The sequence below is a fragment of the Halichoerus grypus genome, chromosome 6 (genome assembly GCF_964656455.1).
Source record: "Halichoerus grypus chromosome 6, mHalGry1.hap1.1, whole genome shotgun sequence".
In the NCBI taxonomy this organism is placed as follows: domain Eukaryota; kingdom Metazoa; phylum Chordata; class Mammalia; order Carnivora; family Phocidae; genus Halichoerus; species Halichoerus grypus.
The window spans coordinates 1,286,726-1,312,728 of NC_135717.1; the positions used below are offsets into that span (position 1 = coordinate 1,286,726).

A 26,003-nucleotide genomic window follows, 5' to 3' on the forward strand; every position below is an offset into this window, starting at 1 on the left:
GGATGAGCGAGTTGGGGGCAGATGCCCCTGACCTCCCAGCACCCGCCGGGCCGCCCAGGGACTGGGGTGGGGACCCCTGGGGTCCCAACGCTATGTCCCAGAGGGAGGCTGCCCTCCCCGAAGTCCCACCCATAGGCCCCCCCCGGGGCTGGGAACTGTGGGGGGGCCTGGCGGCGGGGAAATGCAGCTGGGGGGGTGCGGGGGAGCAGCTCCCTCCACCCGCAGCGGTGAGGCCGGTGGCCGGTGTCGTCTCAGGCGACAGACGGACAGACGGACGGCCGACAGACGGGGCCAGAGCGAGGCGGGCAGGCAGTGAGGGGGAGGGGGCGGTGTGAACCACAGCAGTTCTGTGCTCGGGGATGAAGGATAGACTCGCGGAGGGGAGCGCGTCCTCACACCCCACTTGGGCGATTTCCAGCGTTGTCAATTATGCCGAGAATTGAATGTCCTCCAGCCAGCCGCTCGGGTGGGCGGACTCCTGCCCGCCGTGAAACAGTAATTAGACGCTCGTGTGTGCGGTGCGGGTGCGTGCGCCTGAAGTGCGGTGTGGGGAGGCGGTGGGCCCGTGGGGTCGCGCTCCGGGGACACGCACGCACGGTCACACACACACTTCCTCCCCGCGGGATGCCGGCCCCCCAACCCCCACCCCGAAGCTGCCCCGGGAGGGGGACCCCGCCCGCAGTCTCTGTGCGGCGCCGCCTTCTCAGCCAGGGGGTGCCCAGCCCCCTGCCCACGACGCTCCTCGCCTTCCAGGTTTTACTCACCTTGGCCCTTTGAAGCCTCCATGAGAGGCTCTATTTATAACAGTGGCATATGGACCACGCTGGATTTCTTGCTCAGACATATGCTGGGAGGCACGGCACAGCCAGACGCAGCCCCAGGCCCCCCCCCCCAGCCACACACACAGAAGAAGGCCCGCCCAGAGCTGTCCCTGGCCCCGCACGGTGGTCCCCAGCACCCCTGGACCTCAGGGACATGGGGTGGGGCTGCGGTAGAAAGGAGCCTGCCATCCGAGGGGATCTACTTCCGTCCCAGGGGCTGCCCAGGGAGGGTCCCCGAGCACCTCTTCTCCCAACCCCTCCAGAATACAGACCCGTGTGTGTGCGGGAGACTGTCAAGGGGAACAGAGCCTGTGATCCCCACCTAGAGGCGGGGCCGGCCGCCAGTGCAGACTTGGGGGGACCGCGGGCCCGGCCACCCCTGTGAGCCGGCCAGGTGCCCCCTCCTCAGGGGACAAGGCACATGTTCTGCATGTTCTTACGACACGTCTGTGTCCCTCTGTGGGTCCGAGGCTGCCCGGCTGGCTCCCCAGCTCCTGACGGGACTCCCTTTCATGACCTCATTCAGCTGGCTGACTCCAGTCCCTTCCCCAATGCCGTCTGGCGGGGGGCTCCGGCTGTGCCGACGAGGATTCATTCTGAACCCCTTGCATTTGTGAGCTTTGCTGTTTGCAGGGCAGGGAGAGGAGAGGGGTCCGGGCAGGGTCCTCCCTACCCTTAGCTTTCCGGAGGGAGTCCCACCCCTTTGCAGTATCCGTTTGGGGCCAGAAAACCAATGGGAATGGGGCCAGACCCAGACCCCTGTGCCCTGACCCCTGGCTGGCCCCCCAGAGGTCTGCACTTCCCCCCGCCAGCCCGATGTTGGGGGACAGGCCCTGGTCGGCTCCGTGGCCCTGCCCCCAGCCCTGGCCACCACACTGGCCCCTCCCCCAGCGCGTCTTGGTGACTAACAGCAGAGCATCCCCTTCCAGATCAATCCCGGTCCTGGTCTTGCAGCTATAATTAATGTTTGCTGTGTCATTAGATTGATTTCTTATGGACTCTGAGAGCTGGTGGGGCGAGCAGAGGGGCGGCTGGGGGCTGACTACAGCCCACACCCCCCTGGGAAAGATGCCAGCCCAACGCTCAGGCTCCCCAGGCCTGGCCGCACCTCCCAGACTTCACTTCAACTCTTCCTCCTCCCTCTGTCCCCAGATCCTGGCGACAGCCAGAGCCTCACGTGGCCCCGTTGGGCGCGGCATGGCACACGCAGAACACGCGTCTCTTGCGCAGGCCCCTTGGTGAACCTATGGGGTCAGCAGATTGTTCCCACTTCCCAGAGAAGAGAAGATGCAGCCGAGAAAGTCTAAGTGATTTGGTGGCGGATGGTTCACACCCCGCGAGCCCTGCCTCCGGGAACACCTGCCACATGGGGTCCCAGCTGTGTTTGCTCTCGGGATGGGCCCCCTGGGAGCAGGTGCCTGTGGCCCCATTTGTCAGGAAGGTAAACTGAGCCTCAGAAGTGAAGGCAGCTGCACAACCCCCTGGCCCGGAGAGCAGCAGGGCCCGAGGCACAGGTGGGTCAGAGCCCCCCTCGTCCAGGCCGCCGCCCAGGGGACCGGGTGCAGACCGGCCTTCCCTGGCCCCCACACCACGGGCACCCCCCTCCTGAACTGGCGGGCTCACAGATCCCGGTGCCCCTGGAGTGTGAGGGCGAGGAGCTCCCTGTGACATGCGGGGAAGGCAAGGCACGGGGTGGGGTGGCGTGGGGCTCGCCCCGTCGTGGCCCTGCTCTCGCTCACCTGACACTTGGTGTCGTGTCGTTATCTGTTGCCACGTAACAAACCACGCCAAACCTCCGTGGCTTTGCGGAGCAGGCATCCAGGGAGGGCTCGGCCGGGAGGCTCGCCCTCACGCCCAGCCAGGTGCTCTGTCTAGCAGGCCCCCCAGCGCGGGGGACCTCCAGCTTCTCCAGCAGGTGGTGTCCGGGACTTCGTCAGCAGTGGCTGCGTCCACGAGTCGGTGGCCAAGGGCCATGCCCAGGACAGACAGGGCTCACTTCTGCCAGCACGGGTGGCCTGCTTGGTGTCAGGACCACCCAGATTCGAGGGGTGCAGAGACAGACGCACGTCCTGTGCAAGGGGGAGGTCAGGGTCCCAGCACGGCGAGGTTCCTGCCACGGCTTCTGCCATAAGCCCCTCACTTCTGCGGCAATTCTGCTTTTCTCCTCAGAGTGGACGTTCTGAGAGGGTCCAGGCCTTCGCTCATTTTGTATTCCCTGTGCCCCTGATGCCCAACGTGATGTCCATCCATCCACACGTGGGTGACTAGGAACGTAGACCAGGAGGCTTTGCAGGGGTGGTCTCGGGGGGTGGTCTCACAGTCCTAACACCACCCCCCACAGGGCCAACGTGGAATCCACCAACAAGATGCCTTCCAGGCTCGCGTAAGCTTCCCCAGCAGATTTCTCTGCCGTTTACCCTGCCTTGAGCCAATCCTGAATCATGGAAATCTGGAATGCACAAAAGACGAAGCAGGGGCGACGTTCACTTGACAAAGCAGTTCGTGGTGTTTGCCCACACAGCTTCTGGGGGCGCGCCCACTGTGGAGGGGCCCCGAGCTCACGGACCCGGGAGTCTCGCTCAAGCTGGCAGCCGCCGTTTGCAGGAAATCACCCTGGGGAGAGGGGGTGAGAATGGCCCCAAACCCCAGACTGCAAACACCGTACAAAAACGGGACCTCACACGGATCTCGCCCCTGAAGACTGGATCAAAAATCCTCGGTGAGACACAAACATCCAATTCCACAGAATGTTAGATCATCTGCCACGATTATGTAGGATTTATCAGAAGAATGCAGAGATGGCTTCGTAGTGGGGAAATCTATTCATATAACACACAGCATCGACAGCTTGGCCGTGGTGCCCTGTTGATAAATGACAAGAAGCATCTGACAGAACCTAGTGCTAGTTTCCGATCTTCAAGGAACTGCTAAAAATAGAACTGGGGATAGTTTCTTATCACGGTAAAGAAATAGTGTCTGTCTCAACTCTACAGTCAGGATCGTGCTAAATGATAAGATTTTTCACAATTCCCGTTCAAAAACTTTTATTAAAAAACAAACACGACAGTGCCCTTTATCATTGTCCAGAAGTTCTGGACATAGCAATAAGACATGAAACAGAATTTAATGCGATGTCTCTAGGAAAGGTTTGTGATTATTTGCCGGCAACCTGATTTGAAGCCTAAGGAAACCAAGAGAACCACTGAAGTGATAATTTGAGAACTCGACGAAGGTACCGGGCTGGATAGAAAACAAACATACACAAATCAATAATTTTCATCTGTACCAGCAACAGCTAGTCGGAAAACATAATGAGATAAATGGTCCCCACTCACAGTGGCAACAACAGAAAAACCCCACGGGATTCTCAGGAATACATTTACAAGAAAAATTTGAGATCATTATGAAGAAACTCTGTGGAGTTTTCCCGGGAGACCAGAGAGAAAGGGGGCGTAGTGGGACAGTCCGTGCCGGAATATTACAGTCCCGAAGGTTCTTCCAAAATTAATTTGTAGGCTCCGTGCGGTCTCACCCGCATGTTCGCGGAGCGTTTTGAAGAGCCGTATCAAATCTCCTGGAAGATGCACGCCGAGCAAACGTTCTGGAAAAGGAGGAGCGAGAAAGGGTGTCTTTTGTCCTCCATATGGAAGCTCGGTCCGGAGTTCCAGGGGCATAAACGGGGCTGTTGAGGTGTCACGAGAGGGGCGAGGGGCCAGCGATGCAACAGCACAGTCCCCAGACAGGGGCGTCCGTACACGTGCAGCCGTGTGCCACCTGGCAGGGTGCGTGACAGGGGAGAGGATAATGGCCCCGGAACAGCAGGTGTACATGGAGACCATCCAGGAAAATCACGACAGGTGGCTAGCCTCCTTTACGGTTGATGGGGGACTGAACATCTCCACAGGCTCAGGCCCCGTGCACTCCCTACTCCGTACCCGGGAAGGATGCGGAAGATCCAGCCCTCCGTGCCAAGCACCTTCAGCCCACAGTCTGACTCACGGGGAGGGATGCACAGGGGCACAGCCGGCCGCTTTGGGCTTACATACGAGGGGAGACCCCAGCCCCTCTTGGGAGTCCAAACAGAGACCACGGTGGTGGGAGGGCTTATGTCCCAGGCAGGGAAACTGCAGCTTAGAGAAAATGCAAGAGAAGCAGGCTGACCATCGCCTTATAGGGCAAGGTGGGGTGGTGAGGGACAGGCAGGGACACGGGCTCTCTTGAGGGCACTAGGGAGCCATGCGGGGTTGCAGGGGGAGGACAGGCTGGACCAGACTTGCCCTGTGGGAAGCACGTTCCAGTCGGGGTGGGCGACGGCGCATCACAAATCAACCGAGGGAATAGATTATTCACTATGTGGTGTCAGGACAGTTTGTTGCCTGTTGGTTGGGGCGGGGCATCAATTTTATTCGTTTACATCAGTGAAATACCTTCCAGGTAGGTTGAAAGTTAAATGTAAAAATTCAGACCATAAAGATGTTCGCAGATGGAGGTGACGTCTCTTAGGACGGCTCGGAGTTCCTCAGGCTGCCAAGCGGCAGACGCCGTGTGTGTGTGTGTGTGTGGGGGGGGGATTCGGTGACAAATTGAAAACGAGAGTCTGTGGGCCCAGGCCTGCCCGTGGTGCCGGCTTGCCCTCCAGAAGCCCCTTTCCTGGGACGCGAGCCTGAGGCCCCAGCGGGGACGGGGCTGCAGGGAAAGGGCGTCTTGTTCTCAGAGCTCCCGTGGAGCCCGGGGAGGACCCTTGACCCCGGGGGCAGCAGCAACCTCCTGACAGGTGTCCACAGGGGGCGCGTGGGCTCGCGAGGGCGCCCATGAGGGAGGCGGTGCCTTCTGGAGGGACAGGGCCTGTCGGGGTCTGGTGGTACCGGCCGAGGCCGTGGGAGTAACAGATGGCCTGGGATGCCTAGAACCCGCGGGAGCGCCGGCCGCGCCGGGCAGGCTGAGTTTGGTCAGACCCCCTGGTGTGGATCCGGTCACATGGGGGAGGGCCCCGTTTCCGGTCAGCCTGGGGGCAGATGTGTCCTGGCTCCGTCCCAGCCCGTGTGGCATCATCGAGGCCTTCTTAGACTGGACTTTGCTTCAGACCTGATTTCCCTCAGTCATTTAATGTTCGAGGGGCTAACTGCCCACTTACAACCTCTGCTCGAAAACCACGCCCCAAATCTTTAGTTCAAGTCATAGTGGCCAGGAAACGTGCTCTGAGAAAATCATCACAGCCATGGGGACTCGAGGCAGGACCCGATGGGTGAGCAGGGTGGGCCGCGGTCACCGCGTCTGGGTGCGTGGTCCCGGTTGGTGGAGCATGGGGACGGGAGGCCGTGTCCCCCCGAGGCCCTCCTGGCGTTCTGCGTGGAGGGAGCTGGGAACAGGGATGGAATCCCTGTGCTCAGACAGGGCTCCCAGAGTTCAGGGCTCTTGGGGGTTTAGGTTCGACTGGGAAGAGCAGAACCAGCAAATCCCCAAGTTCGGTCTCAGTCTGGCCATCCCTCTAAACAACTGGAGAGATTCAGGTCAGACTAAAGATAGAACTTCCTGGCTGCCTGGGTTAGGAGGGTGTGATGGGGAAGAGTGCCAGGTGTCCCTTGGACACCCAGACCCTTGCCTGGAGTCCGCGACATGCTTCCCGACGGTGGGGGGGGGGGGGGGGGGAGGAAGGACCGGCGTTCCTGGAGAGGGTCATGCGTCGCCGTCGGGCCTCCCTGGAGGCCAGCCAGCCACCCTTCTCCTCATCTCTGCCAGCGCCTGAGCAGGAAACCTTCACAAAGTGATTTCTCCCTCCAACAGTACTGTACATCATGTTTTTTAATTTAAAAAGATGCCCAGTGGAAGCATAACAGACCGTTAAATGTTTGGATCCCTAATTAACTCCGGAGCAGCCGGGAGGTGCGGGGCCTGGCGGGAGAGGGACGGGGCGAGCCCGGCGTCGTTGCGGGGGGCAGGACTCCAGCCCCCAGCCGTGCCCGGGGCCCTCCCCGCTGTGTTTGCTGCTCCAGGAACCCCAGCCCAGCCCAGCCCACCCCAGCCCATCGCCCCCTGGAAACTCCAGGGTGGGGCCCGTATCAGCATTGTTACCAAGCGGCGTGGTGGATGTTGATGCTGCGTTCCACTGCCCTTGCTTGGGGGAGAACCTGGGCTCGCTGGCTTTCCCTCGTGGAGCCTGTTTCTCTCTCCGTCTTCCTGGGGGTGATGCTGGTACCTGCCCTCCCGGGCATCGGGGAAGGGGCTCCCATACAGGAGACACTCGCCGTATGCAGGGTCCTGGAGGAAATGAGAGGCCACTGCTGTTGGCACATTTGCTGCCCATCCCGGACTCTGGCCAGGCAGGCTCAGGGCTCCCGGGGACTGCCCAAGGTCACCGGGCAGGTGAGTTGGGCACTCCGCACTCTCCCCAGGCCCCATCTCTCCACCTTCCCCAGTGCCCTCTGAATCCTTGCAGGGTGGAGGGCACGGGGCAGGTGACATTCTCTTCACCTTATGCCTCCCAGCCTGCCTCCCAGAGGACAGGGCCAGGGCCAGCTGAGGTCGGGGGCTTGCCAGACCAACCCTGTGGCCAAGTCCTGAGGATCCAGCCCTGCTGAGTCAGCACTGCTGGACCGCCGACCGCAGGAGCCCGTGCCAGCCTCCGTGGATAAATACGGAGCAGGAACGGGGAGGGAAGGTTCAAGGTGGGTCATGAGGCTGGGGACAGCGTTCACTGGGCCCTGGTGGTGGGGGCACCAAGGCGGGTGGCTCCTGAAGTCAAAAAACCCACAAGGCCTGTCTTGCTGGCCTGCTTGGTCCACGCACATGGCCTCGAATCGTGCATTCCCTCCCCCATCCACCTGAGGCCAAGGGGCTGCCCGAGGAGGAAGTATTTATGGAGCACACCTGCCCCAGGCAACATGCTGGAAGGTTCGAAGGAAAGGGTCGTGTTATCCTCGCCATAAGGCTGCCAGGGAGCCGGAGGAAACAGGCCCAGAGAGGTTCAGTGACTTGCCCAAGGTCACACAGCCCGAGCATGGCAGAGCCAACATTCGTGGCCTGGCCTGGGAGCCTGAAGCCCGAGCCGGCCGTGTGCCCCCTTCAGGCGGGCAGGCCTGGCCCCCCTGTGGGCTCGGCTGGCCCGGCCCCTGTTGTCGGCCTCATGGTGGAGCCTCCCTGTCATGCCCGTCGCCGCCCCGGGGGCTCTGCGGCAGAGCGGCAGACAGACGTTAGCCGTAAACATGATCTATCGGCCAAACATTGGCGCGGTGAAGTTATCGATCTCTGACTTTCCGCCCATCGCACGGCCTCCCCGTGGGCCTGGCCCTCGGCCCATTTCCCTCTGGCTGCGGAGAGTGCAGCCTCCCGCAGAATCCCCGGGCCAGCGCTGGCCTCCTGTCTGGGCGCCGAGACGGAGCGGAGGAATGGTATTTTCGTGCCTTCCCGTCCCAGCACGGCTGGGGTGATTATGCAAATCCGGCCGTAAGAAGTTTAAAAGCCTGGAACCACCATATTTCTTTATTTCATTAGCAGCAACACGGCCGCAGGGTTGACGTGACGGAACAGACGTGGGGCCAGCCTCATGAGCACCGTGGCCGTCGTCCCGGGTGGCAGGGGGCAGTGTGCATGAGCGCGCCCGCGTGGGGGTCAGGAGGGTTGAGCCGGGCGTGCACGCATGCGGTCAGGAGACACCATGCTGGGCTTGGGGCACCTCCACTTGGAGGAGCCCTTGGGGGCACCAAGCCCAACCCTTTCTTTAATGTCACAGGCAGGGAAACTGAGGCCTGGAGCAGCCCAGGCTCGGGCAGGTCCCTGTCCTCCCCTGCTGTCACTGTTCTCCCCACAACCCCAGGACTGAGAGGGAGGAGGGGTCCCTCCCACAGCCCAGTGCCACCATCGCGCCTTGGGCCCTCGGGAGCAGGGAGCCCCGGCTTCTCTCCTGCCACCATGCGTGTCCCTGCTGTGGACGAGGACGTCCCTCCAGTGGCCCAGGCTCAGAAAGTGAGGCAGGGGGTGGACCAGACGTAGGTGTGTGTGTGTATATGACAATCCCACACTCGTGTCTAAGTATTTTCTGCAGTCCGGGGGACTGGGGCCCCACTCTGAGCAGCTGAAAGACTCGCCCTGCCCCCGTCCAGGCCAGATGCTTCTTTGGGAAAGTCTGATTGGTTTCTTTCCCAGGGTCCTCTTCATGCTCGCACTCTCCCCCCTCCCCACGAGAGGCCTTTAAATGGCCAGCTGCTGCATCACCCCCCAGGACAGGCCCCCTGCCCTCAGTCTGTCAGCTCCCATGTGAGTATGCCTGCTGGGGTGGGGGGGAGGACTTACACCTCCCACGGCTTGCCAGACAGGGCTCTGCACCAGACGTCCACCACGGGGTCCCCCAGAGTGGCCAAGCACATTTCTAGTGGAATCCAGCCTCCCCTTCTCCCACTCTCGGGGTTCCATCCGTGCCCCCGGCGCTGCACACCCAGGGACCGGGGAATGCTGGCCGACTGCATCACCCCCAGGCCGGGCCCTGGGAGGCCCTGTGAGCACCTCCCGGTGCCTGCAGGCCTGGCGGGGCCCGATGCCCCCCAGCCAGGGGCTCTGTCCGCCCCCTTTCCTGGGCACCAGGGGGACCCTCCACAGGGAGCTGTGGGGTCGGTGGCCGAGTGGCTCGGGTGCCTGTCCCGCCTGACTGGCTGAGGCTCCCTGGCCGGTCCTCTCTCCTGGGCCACGGAGAGCATGGTCACTGTCCCCTGTCATTGTGGAGAACAGTGACGGGGCTTAATGACGTAATGGCTCTGGGAGTTGTCCCGATTGTCATGGTGATGGTGGCTGGGGGGGGGAGCCCCCTTTCAGGCCCCACCCGTCCCTTCCCCTGGGTGTCTGGTGACCTCAGGCCAGTCTGCTTCAGTGACCCCTGTCAGACCCCTCCCAGGCACCTGTGAACACACGTGTGCAGACAGACAGATGTGCACACCTGAAGGCTGGCCATCGTGTGCACGTGAACGCCAACCACACAGGGCACCACCTGAGCTGGGGGGGCTTCTGGTCTCTGCTGGGACACGAGGAGACCCCAGGCTCCATGCGCTGACTGAAGGCAGAAGTGAGCTGAGCAGGGACTGACCCCGAATCCGTTCCCGTCGGGCCAGAAATCAAGCCCCATCCCTCTGCAATGTGGGGGTCCTCGTCCTGGGGCCTTCGAGGGGCCAGCGTGAGGTGTCTGTGAAGGAAGCAGGCAGGGGGTCGGCGAGTTCCCCGGGGCCGTGTGCTCAGGGGCCTCGGTCCATCTGTGGGGGGCGGGTGTGTGCACGGAGAAACATCCCTGGGGCTGCAGGTGGGTGTTTTGCAAAGTGAGGACATCAGACAGACGTGCATGTCTTATCCCGCCGGATGCATTGGAATCCACAGATCAGGGGCGGCTCGGGCTGGTGTGGCCCCCAGTGACGTGGGCTGTGGCTGCAGGGGTGGTCTGTATCCCCACAGAGCGTGGGGACTGCTCCCACTCACTGGCCCAAGAAACCCAAGAAGGTAATGATTTGGGGAAGGCCCAAGCCCCATGGGGAGGAGGCATGTTTTACTCCCGTTTCACAGATGAGAAAACTGAGCTGAAGGCCGGTCCTTCCCCCAGAGCTGCCGCTCTGGGCTGGGGACGTCCCTGCAGCCTGCGGGACACGGGACTCCTGCGCTGGAGCTTGCGTCCCAGTGGGGAGGGACCAGCAGTGAATAAAGAAGTAAATCAGCAAGTGCCAGGCAGGGCCTTAAAAGGGGTGCTGTTCAGCCTGGGGGAGCTGTTGGCTCTAGGATGCGAAGCAAGAGCTTTGCAGGGAGCGACCAGGGCGGAAGGATGGGGGTGGTGTGTGCAGGGGGTCTGGCAGCAGGCAAGGCCTAGTAGGTCCGCGTGGAGCCTGGGTCTTCCTCCGCTCGTGGAGAACGGATGTCATCCAGGGTTGTGGGCGGGATGGCGGAGTGGCAGGATCCCATGACTGCGTTCCCGGGTCCCGTGGCTGCAGAGGGGGAGTGCGTTGTGGGCAGCGGGAGGGAGCCGTGGTGGCTTGGACCGGCGTGGCTGCGGTCGCAGGGGCCAGAAGACGACACCAGAGACCCTGGGGGGGTGGGGTGGACGCTTTTGCTTCTGGGCTGGGGGTCGCGAGGGAGGCGAGCGCACGGATTCGGGGTTTGAGGAACGGGGTGGAGGTGGGGCACGCGCTCGGACAGGGAGGTGTCTGTGAGTCTGGGTGGGGCTGAGACCCCCGGGAAAGTGAGCAGAGGGGGTGCAGGCGGAGGCTGGAGCCTAGCCTCAGGGACCGTGGAGGGGACTGGGCAGGCGAGGCGGCAGCTTGGAGACCAGAAGCAGGAGGGGCTGCTGGTTACCTGGGCCAGGTGCTGCTGAGGGGCCGCGAGGAATAAAAACACGGCATGCCCTCCGAGCTGGCAGGACGGGTCGCTGGTGACCGCGCGGGGGTGCCGGGGTGGACGCTGTGCTGGAGGGGTTGGAGCCCAAAACCGCTGGTGGCCCCTTCAAGAAAATCCACCACGAGGGGAAGGAGATGGGGCAGGGGCTGGAGTGTATTCGGGTCAAGTTGTTTCTATGGAAGGTTCTAGAACTGTGCTGTCCAGTACGACAGCTGCAGGTCTAGCGCCCAGCAGCCACATGGGGCCGGGGCTTGCCCGGCTGGACGGCACCACGAGCGGGCAGGGATGGTGCGGAGGGAGAGGCGCTGGCAGAGGGATCCCAGGCCTGCAGGGGTGCGGGCGGCCGGTGCAGGCAGGGGCAGGGCCAGGTGCAGGTGGGGGCTGCCGTGACACGGGCCTGCGGCCCCCACCGGCCTGGCGCACACCCCGCAGGCGTCCTGGGTACATTTGTTTAATGAGTGACTGGCCGGGCGCAGAGGGCAGGTGTGTATGGGAAGAAATGAGGGGCACAGGGGGCGGGGCTGGTGATACGGCCAGGTACAGAGGACTGACGGATGAACGAGTGAGTCCGGGAGGAGAGGGCAGTCCTGGGGATGGCGCGCGACCCGAGCAGAACCCTTCTAGCGGATTCGGCCTTTTCCCTGCGCATCTGTTTCCCGAGGCCCGTGGGGTGTTAACCCCTCCGCTTGGGGAGCCCGGTCCCTGCAGCCGAGTGGGCTCCTGGAGGGGCGAGGCACCTGCGGGCGCGGACACCCAGCCGCAACGGGAGGAGGATGGGGCCACTCCCGGTGTGCCCTCGCGCCGGCCTCCGCTTCCCGTCTGTAATCCCGGGGTCCCTCTGAGGCCAGGTCTCGGGGCCTGTAAAAGGGGCAGAGGGGACCGGCCAGCAGGGTCACACCCAGCCTCCTAGCGTGTCCCTCCCCCTGAGGCCAGTGAGGGGCCAGAGGACTCCCATCCCCACGCAGCCCAGGCTCTGGGGGCAGGCGTGATGCAGGAAGGTGAGAGCAAGACGCCCACCAGGCCAGAGGGCATGCCCGGGGTCCAGCCCTGCCTCCCTCATCACGCGGGTCGGCCTGGGGGCGGGGGGCTGGTGCACAGGGGAGGTGAGACGGGTCCCCAGAACCACGTGCCCGTCCCGAGCGCCACGTTCCTAGACTGGTGCCCTGGGCTGGGGTGCGCCCGTGGTGGGCCTCACGGTGCTGCATACCACGGAGCTGGGTCCTCTGGAAAGCACACCCGTGCACGTGCCCGGTGTGTCAGCACGTCTTCCCCCTTGCACATGCAGAGCACACACGTGTGCGAGCCCCACACGCACACAAACCCACATGTGTTGCAGCTCCCAGGGCCACCACGGCGCCGAGTGGCCCTGGCCGGGGGGAGGCTGGTAGCCCGGGGGCCCCGTCTCTCCTCCACAGGCAGGCGTCTTCAGGGCCTGTAATCCTCCTTAACTTGACTTTGGGTTATTTTGAGCAAGAGATTAAAAGGTGATTACAATCAGCATTGCTGAGGCGCCACTCTTCCTAGACAGGCCTGCTCTACACACCTGCTTCCGCGGCAGGAGCTGGACTGCCCCACACTTCCCCCACCTGCCGCCGCCCACTGACGCACACCGGGTCCCCTGGTGGAGGGCGCGGCTACACGTGGGGCGGAGGTGTGGCGTCACAGGACGGCAACTCCGTTGTGCTCCCCAGGGACACCACGCGGGGATCTCAGCACCCCCCAACAGGCTCGCTCCCTGCCCCACCCGGCCCCTGGAGCCACTTCCGACCGGGCCCAGGGAGGCCCGGTGCTTTGCAGGGAATCCCACAGCCACGGGCCGGCCCAGGGTGGGCTCCGCCTCAGCCCAGGAGGACCTCTCCCGGGGCCCACCCAGTCTGATCGCTCTCCTCTCTGCCCCAGGAGCCAGATCAAAACGATGCTCCATGAAGTTTCCAAAGGGGAAGAAAATCCATTTCACATCATTATATTTTGTTCCCTAATTTAAGCTGCCTCAGCGCAGACTAGTTGCAAACGTCAGTGTCCGTGAAATACACTCAGCAGGCTGCCAGCCAGGCCACAGAGCGGTCACAGAGGCCGGCTATAAATCTAAATATTAACAAGGAAACGCACGCCCGTTCATCTGTGCTGCGGGAGACCTGCGGAGGGCGGGTCCCGCAGACCGGAGGTCCTCCTGCAGCCGGGGCGGGCGTCCTCGGGGAGCTGCTGCGTCCAGCCGCATCTCCCTGCCCGCGGGGCTCCCCAGCCGGACACAGGAGGGACAGCCCCGTCCCAGGGATGCACAGGGTCCATCCCCTCACGTCTTGGGAGCTGGCTGGCAGAGCCGGGAGGGGACGGTCCTTGCCTGGGCAGGGGTCGTGGGGGATTCTTGGTAGAGTTACTCCTTCCTTCCAGGCCTTTCCGCCAGGATCCCCCACGAGGGGATGTGATGGCTCCAGTCCCCGGAGGCCATCCAACTGGCTCATTTGGGGAACCTGAGGGCCAGCCAGAGGGGTGTGATGGGCCCGGACCCAGCGCAGGAGGGCTCAGACCCAGAACCTAGCCGTCCTCAGAGCCGGCTGCCTCCCTGCGCCTCCCTGGAGGGGAGCCGGAGGCCACCTGAGGGCTCTGGTGGGATTTGCATGCTGTGGCTGAGGACCCTTGGGCCACGGCTCCAAGCACCCTCTGCAGGCGGCTGTGAGTCTGCGGCCGGGCCCTCTGAGGAGAGGACGTCCCCGTTTGTCACGCGAATGGCCCTGCGCCAGTCACATGGTTCTGGATTCTCTGGGGCCACCATCCCTTTGAGCCCGGCCCAAAGGAGGAGGTGGGGTTTTGTACCCCCTGAGAGGAAACGGGGCCGGGGAGGGCTGGGGGCCAGGGCTTCCCTTCTCTCCCTTCCCTCGAGACACAGCCTGCCCTGAGCCCTTCTGTCACCCGGCATCGTCCTGCCGGATCACGGGCTCCCCGAATGCACCTCCTTGTTTGACCGGGCGGCTCGGCGGGGCCTGGCGCAGGGCCACACTCAGCCGCGGGGCCTGCCGGAACCCCAGCCTCTCCTGACGGCTCTCTCCTCTTCTGTCTTGCCACAGGACCACGGAGCCGGAGGCGCGGGGCGGAGCTGTCCAGACGCCCAGGCCGATGGGGGAGGCGGCCACGGCCCCGGCAGGATGACCGGGGGCCTCGGGCAGTGAGGGAGGCGGCCGGCTCCCAGCACCCGCGCGACGCCACCATGCGGTCTGGGACAGGACACCCCTGAGAGCGCCGGCCGCCTCCCCACCTGCCCCTCCGTCCCTCCAGGGGCTGCCGCCCAGCCCCCCAGCCGGTCCCCCCGGGCAGGCAGCGCGGGGTCTCCCGCGAAGGCCGTCCCCATGGCCGGGTGCCGGTGGGGCGTGCTGTGGGTGTGCGTGGCGGCGGCCATCCAGCTGCACGGGGGCGGGCTGGCGCACGGTGACTGCTGGCTGATCGAGGGTGACAAGGGCTTCGTGTGGCTGGCCATCTGCAGCCAGAACCAGCCGCCGTACGAGGCCATCCCGCAGCAGATCAACACCACCATCGTGGACCTGCGGCTCAACGAGAACCGCATCCGCAGCGTGCAGTACGCCTCGCTGAGCCGCTTCGGCAACCTCACGTACCTCAACCTCACCAAGAACGAGATCGCCTACATCGAGGACGGCGCCTTCGCGGGCCAGTTCAACCTGCAGGTGCTCCAGCTGGGCTACAACCGGCTGCGGACCCTGACGGAGGGCGCGCTGCGCGGGCTGAGCAAGCTGGAGTACCTGTACCTGCAGGCCAATCTCATCGAGGTGGTCGCGCGCAGCGCCTTCTGGGAGTGCCCCAACATCGTCAACGTCGACCTGTCCATGAACCGCATCCAGCGGCTGCACGGCGCCACCTTCGCGGGCCTGGCCAGGCTGTCCGTGTGCGAGCTCTACAGCAACCCGTTCTACTGCTCCTGCGAGCTCCTGGGCTTCCTGCGCTGGCTGGCGGCCTTCACCAACGCCACGCACACCTACGACCGCATGCAGTGCGAGTCGCCGCCGCTCTACTCCGGCTACTTCCTCCTGGGCCGGGGCCGCCACGGCCAGCGCAGCATCCTCAGCAAGCTGCAGTCCGTGTGCACCGACGGTTCCCACGTGGCCGAGCCGCCCCCGGCGCCGGGACGCCTGCCCCCCGGCCGCTCGCCGCCCCCGCCCCCGCCGACCCCGCCGCCGGAGCCCAGCGAGGCCCCGTGTGCCGACGAGGAGTGCTTCTCGGGCGACGGCACCACGCCGCTGGTGGCCCTGCCCACGCTGGCCCCCCAGGCCGAGGCGCGGCCCCTCCTGAAGGTCAAGCAGCTGACCCAGAACTCGGCCACCATCACGGTGCAGCTGCCCAGCCCGTTCACCCGCATGTACACGCTGGAGCACTTCAACAACAGCCGCTCGTCCACCGTGTCCCGGCTGACCAAGCCCCAGGAGGAGATCCGCCTGACCAACCTGTACACGCTCACCAACTACACCTACTGCGTGGTGTCCACCAGCTCCGGGCTGCGTCACAACCACACCTGCCTCACCATCGGCCTGCCCAGGCCGCCCAGCCCGCCGGGCCCCGTGCCCAGCCCGCCCACGGCCACCCACTACATCATGACCGTCCTGGGCTGTCTGTTCGGCATGGTGCTGGTGCTCGGCGCCGTCTACTGCTGTCTGCGCAGGCGGAGGCGCCAGGAGGAGAAGCACAAGAAGGCGGCCGTGGCCGGCAGCCTCAAGAAGACCATCATCGAGCTCAAGTACGGGCCCGAGCTGGAGGCCCCCGGCCTGGCCCCGCTGTCCCAGGGCCCGCTGCTGGGGCCCGAGGCGGTGACCCGCATCCCGTACCTGCCGGCGCCCGCCAGCGAGGTAGAGCAGTACAAGCTGGGGGAGAGCGGCGGGACGCCCAAGGCCAGCAAGGGCAACTACATGGAGGTCCGCACGGGCGAGCAGATGGAGCACAGGGACTGTGAGCTGGGCCGGCCCGGCCCCGACAGCCAGAGCTCCGTGGCCGAAATCTCCACCATCGCCAAGGAGGTGGACAAGGTCAACCAGATCATCAACAACTGCATCGATGCGCTCAAGTCCGAGGCCACCTCCTTCCAGGGCGGCAAGTCCGGGGCCGTGTCCACAGCCGAGCCGCAGCTGGTGCTGCTATCGGAGCCACTGGCCGGCAAGCACGGCTTCCTGGCCCCCGTCTACAAGGACGCCTTCGGCCACGGCCTGCAGCGGCACCACAGCGTGGAGGCGGCCCCCGGGCCGCCGCGCGCCAGCACCTCGTCCAGCGGCTCCGCGCGCAGCCCGCGAGCCTTCCGCGCCGAGGCCACCGGTGTGCACAAGGCCGCGGCCGCCGAGGCCAAGTACATTGAGAAGAGCTCCCCGGCCCCCGACGCCATCCTCACTGTGACGCCCGCGGCCGCCGTGCTGCGGGCCGAGGCCGAGAAGGGCCGCCACTACGGCGAGCACCGGCACTCGTATCCTGGCTCCCACCCCGCCGAGTCGCCCGCGCCCCCCGCGCCCCCGCCCCACGATAGCCTGGGTGGCCGCAAGGCGTCCATCCTGGAGCCGCTGACCCGGCCGCGGCCCCGCGACCTGGCCTACTCGCAGCTGTCCCCGCAGTACCACAACCTGAGCTACTCCTCCAGCCCCGAGTACACCTGCAGGGCCTCCCAGAGCATCTGGGAGCGCTTCAGACTGAGCCGCCGGCGGCACAAGGACGACGAGCAGTTCATGGCGGCCGGCCACGCCCTGCGCAAGAAGGTTCAGTTCGCCAAAGACGAGGACCTCCACGACATCCTGGACTACTGGAAGGGCGTGTCGGCCCAGCACAAGTCCTGAGCCCGCGGCCGGCGCCCCCCCGCACCTACCCCGGGACTCGTGACGCCCACGGGACCAAAAAAAGGACACAAGACCCACTGCAGCTATTCGTAACCCAGAGACTCCCACGCAACGTACCACACACGTGCACACGTGTAGACACGCGCACAGACCCGTGCACACACGGAGACAGACGCGCGCACATGCATACACACGTGCACGGAGACCCATGCTCACACATGCACACACGGACATTCACACATGCACATGCATACACACGTGCACATAGACGCACACACACGTGCACGGAGACCCACGCGCACACGTGCACACGCATACACACGTGCACAGATGCACATACACGCATACACACGTGCACGGAGACCCACGCTCACACATGCGCACACGGACACGCACACATGCACACGCATACACACGTGCACAGATGCACACACACGCATACACACGTGCACGGAGACCCACGCTCACACATGCGCACACGGACACGCACACATGCACACGCATACACACGTGCACAGATGCACACACACGCATACACACGTGCATGGAGACCCACGCTCTCACATGCGCACACGGACACAAGCACATGCACACGTATACACACGTGCACATAGACGCACACACATGCACACACGCATACACGTGAACGGAGACCCACTCTCACACATGCGCACACGGACACGCATACGCACGTGCACATAGACGCACACGCATACACACGTGCACGGAGACCCACGCTCACGTGCGCACACGGACACGCATACGCACGTGCATAGATGCACACGCATACACACGTGCACGGAGACCCACGCTCACATGCGCACACGGACACACGCACATGCACACGTATACACACGCACATAGACGCACACACATGCACACACGCATACCCACGTGCACGGAGACCCACGCTCACACATGCGCACACGGACATGCACACACATACACACGTGCACAGAGACGCACACACATACATGCAGAGACAGACACGCTCACACGCGGAGACAGATGCACACACATGCATGTGCACACAGACACGCACATGGCCGGTGTGGAAGCCTGGGGCCCACAGAGTGCGGGGAGGGGGTGCTGCCGCTCACAACAGGATGAGCCGCGGCCTCCACACACACACTGTGCACACGCACACACACAAGGGACTTGAGAAAACTGTGTCTGGGGGTGGGGGTTGGGGAGGGGACTTTTTTTTCATTATCTTTCCTCTTTGATTCTTCTCTGCCTTCTTGATCTTCCTGTCTTTATTTTTTCATTTTTTAAAGAAAAAAATAATAAAAGTAAAGATCTCTTAAAGACATAAAACAAACACCAGACACGGGGGGCATGGCCTGCGTGGCCACCCGGCTCCTCCCACGATCGTCCTGGTTTGCTGTGGATTCTCTCCTCCGTCCATCTCTTTGCTGCCAACTCCAGAGGCCACCAAAGAGGGGACAGAGCGAGTGAGGCGGCCGGGTGGCCTCCAGGACCCACCCAGAGCCCTGCAAGGCGCGAGGGGCGCAGGGAGGGCTGTGCCTGGGGTGGCTGGAAGGGTCGCGGGCTGGGCGTGTGTGCTCTGTCCCCGTCCCCACTGTACGCTGTCATCGTCCCGTTGTACAGAAAAATATTTCTATATTTGCAATGTTCGCTGTAAAACGAGAAAGAGACTATGTCTACTAAAAAAAAAAAAAAAAAAATCTGCAAAGGGAAAAACCCAAATGCTTGTACTGGGTTTTTACTGTGGGGGTTTAGGGAAAGATTTGGGTTTCTTTTATATGCTGTTTGGGGGGGGGTTATTGGTTTTGGCCTTGGGTTGGGGCTGGGGTTACAAATAGGGTCACCACTGAGCCCTCCTCCCTGGCGACCAGGGGCAGGGGGCACACGAGAGGGTTGGAGAATGTTGGAGAGTGTGCAGAGGCGGTGTGGATGGGGCAGGAAGGAGCTAGGGCTACGTGTCTGATGTGCATGGGCTGAGTGGGTGGCCAGAGGTGACGGGCGGCTGGTGTGGGTTTGCGGGTGAGTAGGAGCGAGCTGGAGAGGGTTGGCGGGTGAGTCAGAGCCTGAACCCCATGGCCGGACCCACGGACCGCTGCACAGGCACCTTACCCTCCGTGGTGTGGCCCCAAATTCAGAGTGAGCGAGCAGTTTGAGTGTATGAACCACACCAGACCATTCAAACTCCAAAGAAAAGCCCCTCTCTGTGGCTGGTGCCGGTGGGGCTGTTTGCCACGGAGGCTACAGGCTCCCTAGTGCCCGGCCCGAGCCCTGGGTCCAGCAGAGCCACCTTCTCCCAGAGGAGCGGGTGGCCGGGGCCCTGCAAGGCAGGGCCTCTTGCCCGGGCCCCTCGCTCCCTCTCTCCCTCTGCCAGCTCTGGGCTGGCCCTCCCGCCTCACCCCCATCTCCCAGCAGCACTGGCCTGGCCACCCCAGGCCCTCCCTGCTCCTTCCTAAGGCCCCTGCCTCACCCTCTCTGCCAAGGGCAAACCCAGACTCAACTGACAAAGACCCAGTTAGGCATTGGTGGGGGAAGGTGCTGGATCCCAGAGGCAAAGGGGCCCTGAGAGACGTCGGGGCAGAGAGCAGAGGGATGCAAGCAGATTTCCAGGATCCAGCAGGTCAGCAGGAAGGGAGTCAGGGCTGGGAACACCCATAAGACCAGCAGCCTCTGCTTGTATACCTCCAGTGACAGGGAGCTCACCCCTCCGTCAGTAGCCGTTTCCAGCTTTAGGTCCCTCCCTGAGACTTGAGGGGAAACCAGTGGCTTCCCACAGGGCCCAGCTCCTAGTGGCCGTGCAGCACGGTGGACAGGGCCAGTCTGCCCCCAACCTGCTCCTGACCTCTGCGCTCAGCTGACCCTGTTAAGGTTCGGCGTGTGAGGCTTGCATGGAGCACATGACCCGGGTGGGCCCCGACTGGCCCCGCTCACCTGAGCCCCTCCAGAGTGGGTCATCTCTGCGGACTGTGTATGGCCTCCCGACAGGCGCAGGCTTGCCCAGCCCCGGGTAGCTCCTCACCCTCTGCCATGGGGTCCTGGGAGGACAGCACAGGGGAGCCTGGGGACGGGCGAGGGGGCCCAGGGCAGCATGGCAGGAATAGGGGGGCGGAGACCCAGAGAGAGGACTGCCTGGCCCAAGGTCCCAGAGCGATGTGGGACGGTCCTGGCCAGGGCACAGAAGTGGGGCCTGGCCTCTCAGTCAGCTGCTTGCTGTCACCCAGGAGATAAAATTGGCTATTTTTAGGGAATCGGAGAACAGTGGGCACAGAATAGAGGTGCGTGCCCTGGGCAGGCCGGGGGTGTGAGAGGAACACGTCACCACCAGGAGTGCTGCCACCGAGCAGGGGCCCCAGGGGAGGGACACGCAGCAAGGGGGGCAGGTGTGGGGTCCGGGGCGGCCAAGAAGCCCCCTCCAGACGCTCAGACCCTCCCGGGGAACAGCCAGGGCCGGGCAGAGGCGGCTGGATGCCCGACGTCAGTCCCGTCCCGAGACACAGATGTGTCTGTCACCTGCCTTTGTTTGAAACAGGTCGTAGTGGCGTTGACAGGCGTAGACAGCGTGGGAGAAGACACACACTTACTAAGTACCTAATGTGTGCAGAGCTCCGTGCCAAGCACTCGTGGGCCCCAGAGAGAGATCCAACCCCGCCCCCCGCCCCTGAGGAGCTCGCGGCCATCGGGGCACCCGACGCAGAGGCAGGTGACCCAGCTCGGGGTGGCGCGAGACCCAGGAGGCCCAACGAGGGTGGGGAACCCCTGCATGGGAAAAACCTGGAAGGCTTCCTGGAAGGGGTGGTGTTTGGTCTGGATAAGGGAACCCCAGTGAGGAGGGGGCGGAGGCTACGAAATCAGGACAGGTTGGCATCCTTGGGGGCTCAGGACTGAGCTCTGAGCGCGGGATGAAGACCTGCAAGGGGCGCCCTGCCCTTGTCCGGGATCGGCGCTCCGCGTCCCAGAGGCAGCCTGGAAGGGCAGCTCTCGTGGGTCTGTCAGGTGACGGGGTCTGAAGGCCAAAGGCAGAGGCCCCGACCCAGGCCCTGCCACTCACGACCGCAGCACGTCGCCCTCTGTGCACTTCAGCGGGCCCCTCCCCCGCCACTCGGGGTCACCGAGAAGGGCGGATGGCGCGGGGGACTGTGCCGGGTGCGCATCAGGTGTCCCGGGGCACAATGACGCTGCCCCACAGACAAGCACAGGGCATTACCGCTCACACACCCGGGGGGCTGGCTCGGGGGTTCTGCGGATCTCGGTCAGCCCACCCGGGCCCCTGGGGCGGCTGGTGGAGACGGGGAGGCAGGTGATGCGGACGCAGGGAGGGCTGAAGAATCAGGCCCATCTGTGCGCAGAGAGGCCAAACGCGGGGCTGAGCAGCAGGCGTGGGCCCTCACCAGGGTGGACCTCCGAGCCGAGAGAGCAGCACATCCAAGACGGGTGCTCCCGAGGTGTCACGCATTCTCTCACTCAGCATACGATTACAGAGCACCTGCTGTGTACCCGCACGCCAGGGACGTCAATGAGACCTGTCCCCTCCTTTGACATCAGTCACAGCCCCCACAGGAAAGAGGTGACACCCCAAAATAGAGTAATTCAAGGGGGGTGCCTACAAAGGGACCGTTTCCAGACAGAGGTGTGGGGGAGCCCCACGGGATAGCTGCAGCCCTGCTGGCAGCTCATGGTGGCCCATCGGGATGAGGGAGGAGCCTCGGGATGAAGCGTGGGGCAGACACCCGCCAGGGCCCGGAGAGGGGCCTCCAGCAGACGACCAGCAGCCCGAGGTGACTCCACGGGAGGGAGCGGGGGCACGTGTGTCCACCCCACTCTCCTCCCTTCCCCGGCAGGGCTCCCCCTTGGCTGAATGGCCAGAACAGCAGGACGCAGAGGGCCCAGGGATGAAGTCTGTACACGTCAGCCCATGGAGGGAGCAGGGAAAGGCGTAGGGAAGGGAGGGGGCGAATGGGAGAGGCAGCCACTGACCTGTCAGCCCAGCGGCGGTCATGGGGTGCCAGGGAAGCACAGAGGAGGAGACTTCTCGGGGAGGCCAAGACCTCAGAGGACAAATAGGCGGTGGGAGACAGGCCCGGGACCCCGCCCCACCCCGAGGGGCAGGTAGGTGCACCTGGAGGTCAGCAGCTGGGGCAGCATGGGGCTGGGGGCTGCTGGGACCCCCAGGCTGGGAGGGCCCACCTTACAAGCATAAAGAGATTAGAGTCAGGCTGTGGGCAGTGGGGGGCTATTGATGGCATTTTCTAGAATAACAACCTCTATTGATTTTTTTTCTCATCTCAAAAGTAATCCTTTTATTACATAAACTTTAAGAAAACAGTTAACCATAAAGAAGAAAAAAGCAATCACCATCTCACCACCCCAAGTTAAGCCATGGGCCCCATTTTGGTATGTGTCTTTCCAGTTCCTCTCCTCTACAAAAGCAGCAGGCTTGGGGTTTACACACTCTCACCAACTGTGCCAAGAAGCACGTCCTTGCTTTCTGTACCACGTACGTCCCTCTGGAGCCTCTGTTCTCCTTGAGGGGGTAAAGGGTATGGCACATAGAGATGGGAGCCACGCCAGGAGGTTTGCAGGATCTAGTAAAGATGTTGATGATGCGTGCGGGAGAGAGGGGAGATCGTCGATCGTGGCTGAGTAAGAAGAGATGAGGCTTATTACATAATGGGGTGGACTGTCTTCACTAGCACCATGGACAGCTCACCCACCTGCCCAGGAGAGGGGTTGGTACCTGGGTAAATATGGGGTGGGGGTTCGAGAGAGGTCTCCTTTGATCACCGCGCATCCACGACACCTTTCCTCACTCCACCGCATGGCCTTTTTGTTCTACTTTCTGGGAGGTTTTTTGTGTTTTGATTTTTAAAATAAATAATTATAGGGCCATCGGAAACAGAACGTAGTCTCCCAGCTCCCCCACTCCCCGATGCTAAGATCTAACTGTAGTACGGCACCGAAACCGGGAAGGTGTTTTGTCCATGGGTACAATTATGTTCACCAGGCTATAGATCTCATTCAGCATTAACCAGCCTTCACATGCACTCAGGTGCGTGCGCGGTCTGCAAATGTATCCCCGTGTATATGGATTTGTGTAATCGCCACCACGGTCAAGACACAGAACCACTCCCATAGTTCTCCCCTGTGCCTCCAACTCTATCCCGGTCCCCTGGCCCCACTAATCTGTTCATCTCTGTCATTTTTAGAATGTTATATAAATGGGATCAGACACTATTGTAACCTTTGGATATTGGTTCTTTCACTGAGCATAGGCCTTTGAGATCCATTGGGTTCACGTGTGTATTTGGTATGTTCCTTCTTATTGCTGAGTAATATTCCATTGTATAGATGATATGCAAAGTTTGTTTGACCATTCACCTCTTGAAGGACATTTGGGTTGTTTCCAATTTGGGGCTATTACAAATAAAGCTGCTATGAAAATCTGCATACAGGTTTTGGTGTGAACTGAAATTTTCATTTCTCTGGGATAAATGCTCAGGAGGGCAATTGCCAGGCTGTGTGGTAAGTGCATGGTTCCCATCAGGAACTGCTCACCTGCTTCCCAGAGTGGCTGTACCATTTTATGTTCCCACGTTAGATTCCCGAGATGTAATTTCTCCATACCATCGCCAACAGTTGGCGTTATTGCTTTTATTTTATTTTATTTTATTTTGGTTGATCTAATAGTATATGGTGACATCTCATTGTACTTTTAATTTATATTTCTCTGATGTCCAGTGTTGTTGAACACCTTCTTATGTGTTTATTTGCCATCAGTATCTCATCTTTGAAGAAATACTTCCTTATCTTTTATCATTTTGTGAATTTTTTCTGTTTTTACTGCTAAGTTTTGAGAGTTCTTTGCACTTTCTAGATACAAGACTTCTGTCAAACATGTGGTTTACAAACATTGTCTCCTGTCTGTCGCTTGTCTTTTCCTCCTCTTAATAGGGTCTTCCACCACACAAAGGTTTTAAATTTGTGGAAATTATTTATTACTTTTTTTATTTTAGGCTTTTGGTGTCATATTTAGGAACTCTTGCCTGGCCCTAGGTCCTGAACGTGTTCTTTACGTTTTACTTTAGAGGATTTATAGTTTTATTTTTTTACATTTAGCCCCATAGCTTATTTTGAATTAACTTTTATAGAAGATGTGAAGTTTAGGTCAAAGTTCCTTTGGTCGTTGCATTTTCGCCTATGGACGTCCACTTGCTCTCATACTATTTGTTGAAAAGACTATCATGCCTCCATCAGATGGCTTTTGCCCCTTTGTGGAAATCCAGCAGGTGTACCATGTGGGTGTCTTTCCGGGTTCTCCAGTCTATGTTTATCCCTCCACCAGCACCTGTCTCAATTGCTGCAGCTCTATGGTAAACTTGACACTGAATGCAGTGACCCCTCTCACTTCATTCTTCTTCCAAATTGTTTCAGCTATTCTAGTGCCTTTGCCTTTCCATATAAATTTTAGAACAAGCTTTTATATCTATAAAAAATCTTACTGGGATTTTTTTAAAAAAGATTTTATTCATTTATTTGTCAGAGAGAGAGAGAAAGAAAGAAAGAGCACAAGCAGGGGGGAGTGGCAGGCAGAGGGAGAAGCAGAACACCCCCCCCCCACCTCCAACCCCTGCTGAGCAGGGAGCCCGATACGGGACCCTGGGATCATGACCTGAGCCAAAGGCAGACGCTTAACCGACTGAGCCACCCAGGCATCCCCTTGCTGGGATTTTAATAGAAATTGTGATAAACCTATAGATAAATTCAGGGAGAACAGACACCATTCTTATGTTGACTCGTCCAATTCATGAACACGGTATGCTGTTCCCATTCTTTAAATATCTTTTTATTTTTTATCAGCATTTTTTAATTTTCAGCAGGTTCTCCATGTGTTTTGTGAGATTTATACCCATTCCTTTTTGTCTTTTTAGAAATTATGAGTGGTGCTGTTTTAAATTTCAGCTTCCACATGTTTGTTGCTAGTGTATAGTAATGTGATTGATTTTTGTGTTGATCTTATTCACTGCAACCTCGCTGACCTCACTTTTAGGAATGTCTCTTTTTATGTCTAATAATCTTTTCTCTGAAGTGTACATTAGATGGTATTAATATATCCATGCATTTTAAAAGTTAATGGTTGCATAGTATATATTTTACCATTCTACTTTCAACTTATCTATATAGTTACATTTGAAGTAGGTTTCCTGTAGGCAGCATATAGCTGGATAGTGTGTGTGTGTGTGTGTGTGTGTGTGTGTGTGTGTGTGTGTGTTTTAATCCACTCTTTCAATCTCAGTCTTTTAATTAATGTATTTAGACCATTTATGTTTAAAGTAATTATTGATGTGTTAGGGCTTAGGGCTGACATTTTATTATTTGTCTTCTGTTTCTTTCCTGTCTCTTGCCTACCTGTGGGTTACTTTAACCTTTATAATTTGATTTTTTCCCAATCTATAGTGTTTTTTAGTATATCTTATTATATAGGTTTTTTAGTGGTATATTACAAAATGTCTATGTAACTTCTCACAATCTACTGGTATCAAAATTTTATCACTTCCAGTGAAGTGTAGAAAACTTACTTCCATCTAGGTCCTTATCCTCCCTCCTCTTTTAAAATATAATTGTCTTAAGTATTTCCTCTACGTATATTGAGCAGTATATCACTCTATTATTCTTTCTAACTTCCTGAAGGTTCAAGCCTCTTCTGTTATAAATTTCTTTCTATTTGGAGAAATTCCTCTAGCAGTTACTTAAAGGTAAGTCTGCTGGTGATAAATTCTCTTAGTGTTCATTCATCTGAGAATCTCTTTATTTCCTCTTAATTACTGAAAGATATTTTTGCTGGACATTGAGTTCAGATTTTCAGAATTAATATTTTCTCCCTGCATTCAAAAAATGCTACCTTCTGGCCTTCATGGTTTTAGATAAGAAATCTGCTGTTCCAAGTGTTATTCCTTTGCAGGTGATGTGTCATTTCTCTCTAGCTGCTTTCAAGATGTTTTGTGTCTAGTTTTCAGAAGTT

The 26,003-nt window shown here is 60.3% G+C and overlaps 1 protein-coding gene across 3 annotated transcripts in view; it reads left to right on the plus strand.

The window, feature by feature from the left end:
* Positions 1 to 23,435, plus strand: part of ELFN1 (extracellular leucine rich repeat and fibronectin type III domain containing 1) — a 72,024-nt gene extending 48,589 nt beyond the window's left edge. For all 3 annotated transcript variants that reach the window (XM_078074227.1, XM_078074228.1, XM_078074226.1), the window contains one exon: positions 14,249 to 23,435. In XM_078074227.1, coding sequence (XP_077930353.1) covers positions 14,528 to 17,002 — 2,475 coding nt within the window. In that variant the 5' untranslated portion in view covers positions 14,249 to 14,527 and the 3' untranslated portion in view covers positions 17,003 to 23,435. The remainder of the gene's footprint in view (positions 1 to 14,248) is intronic.
* The last annotated feature ends 2,568 nt before the right edge of the window (positions 23,436 to 26,003 follow it).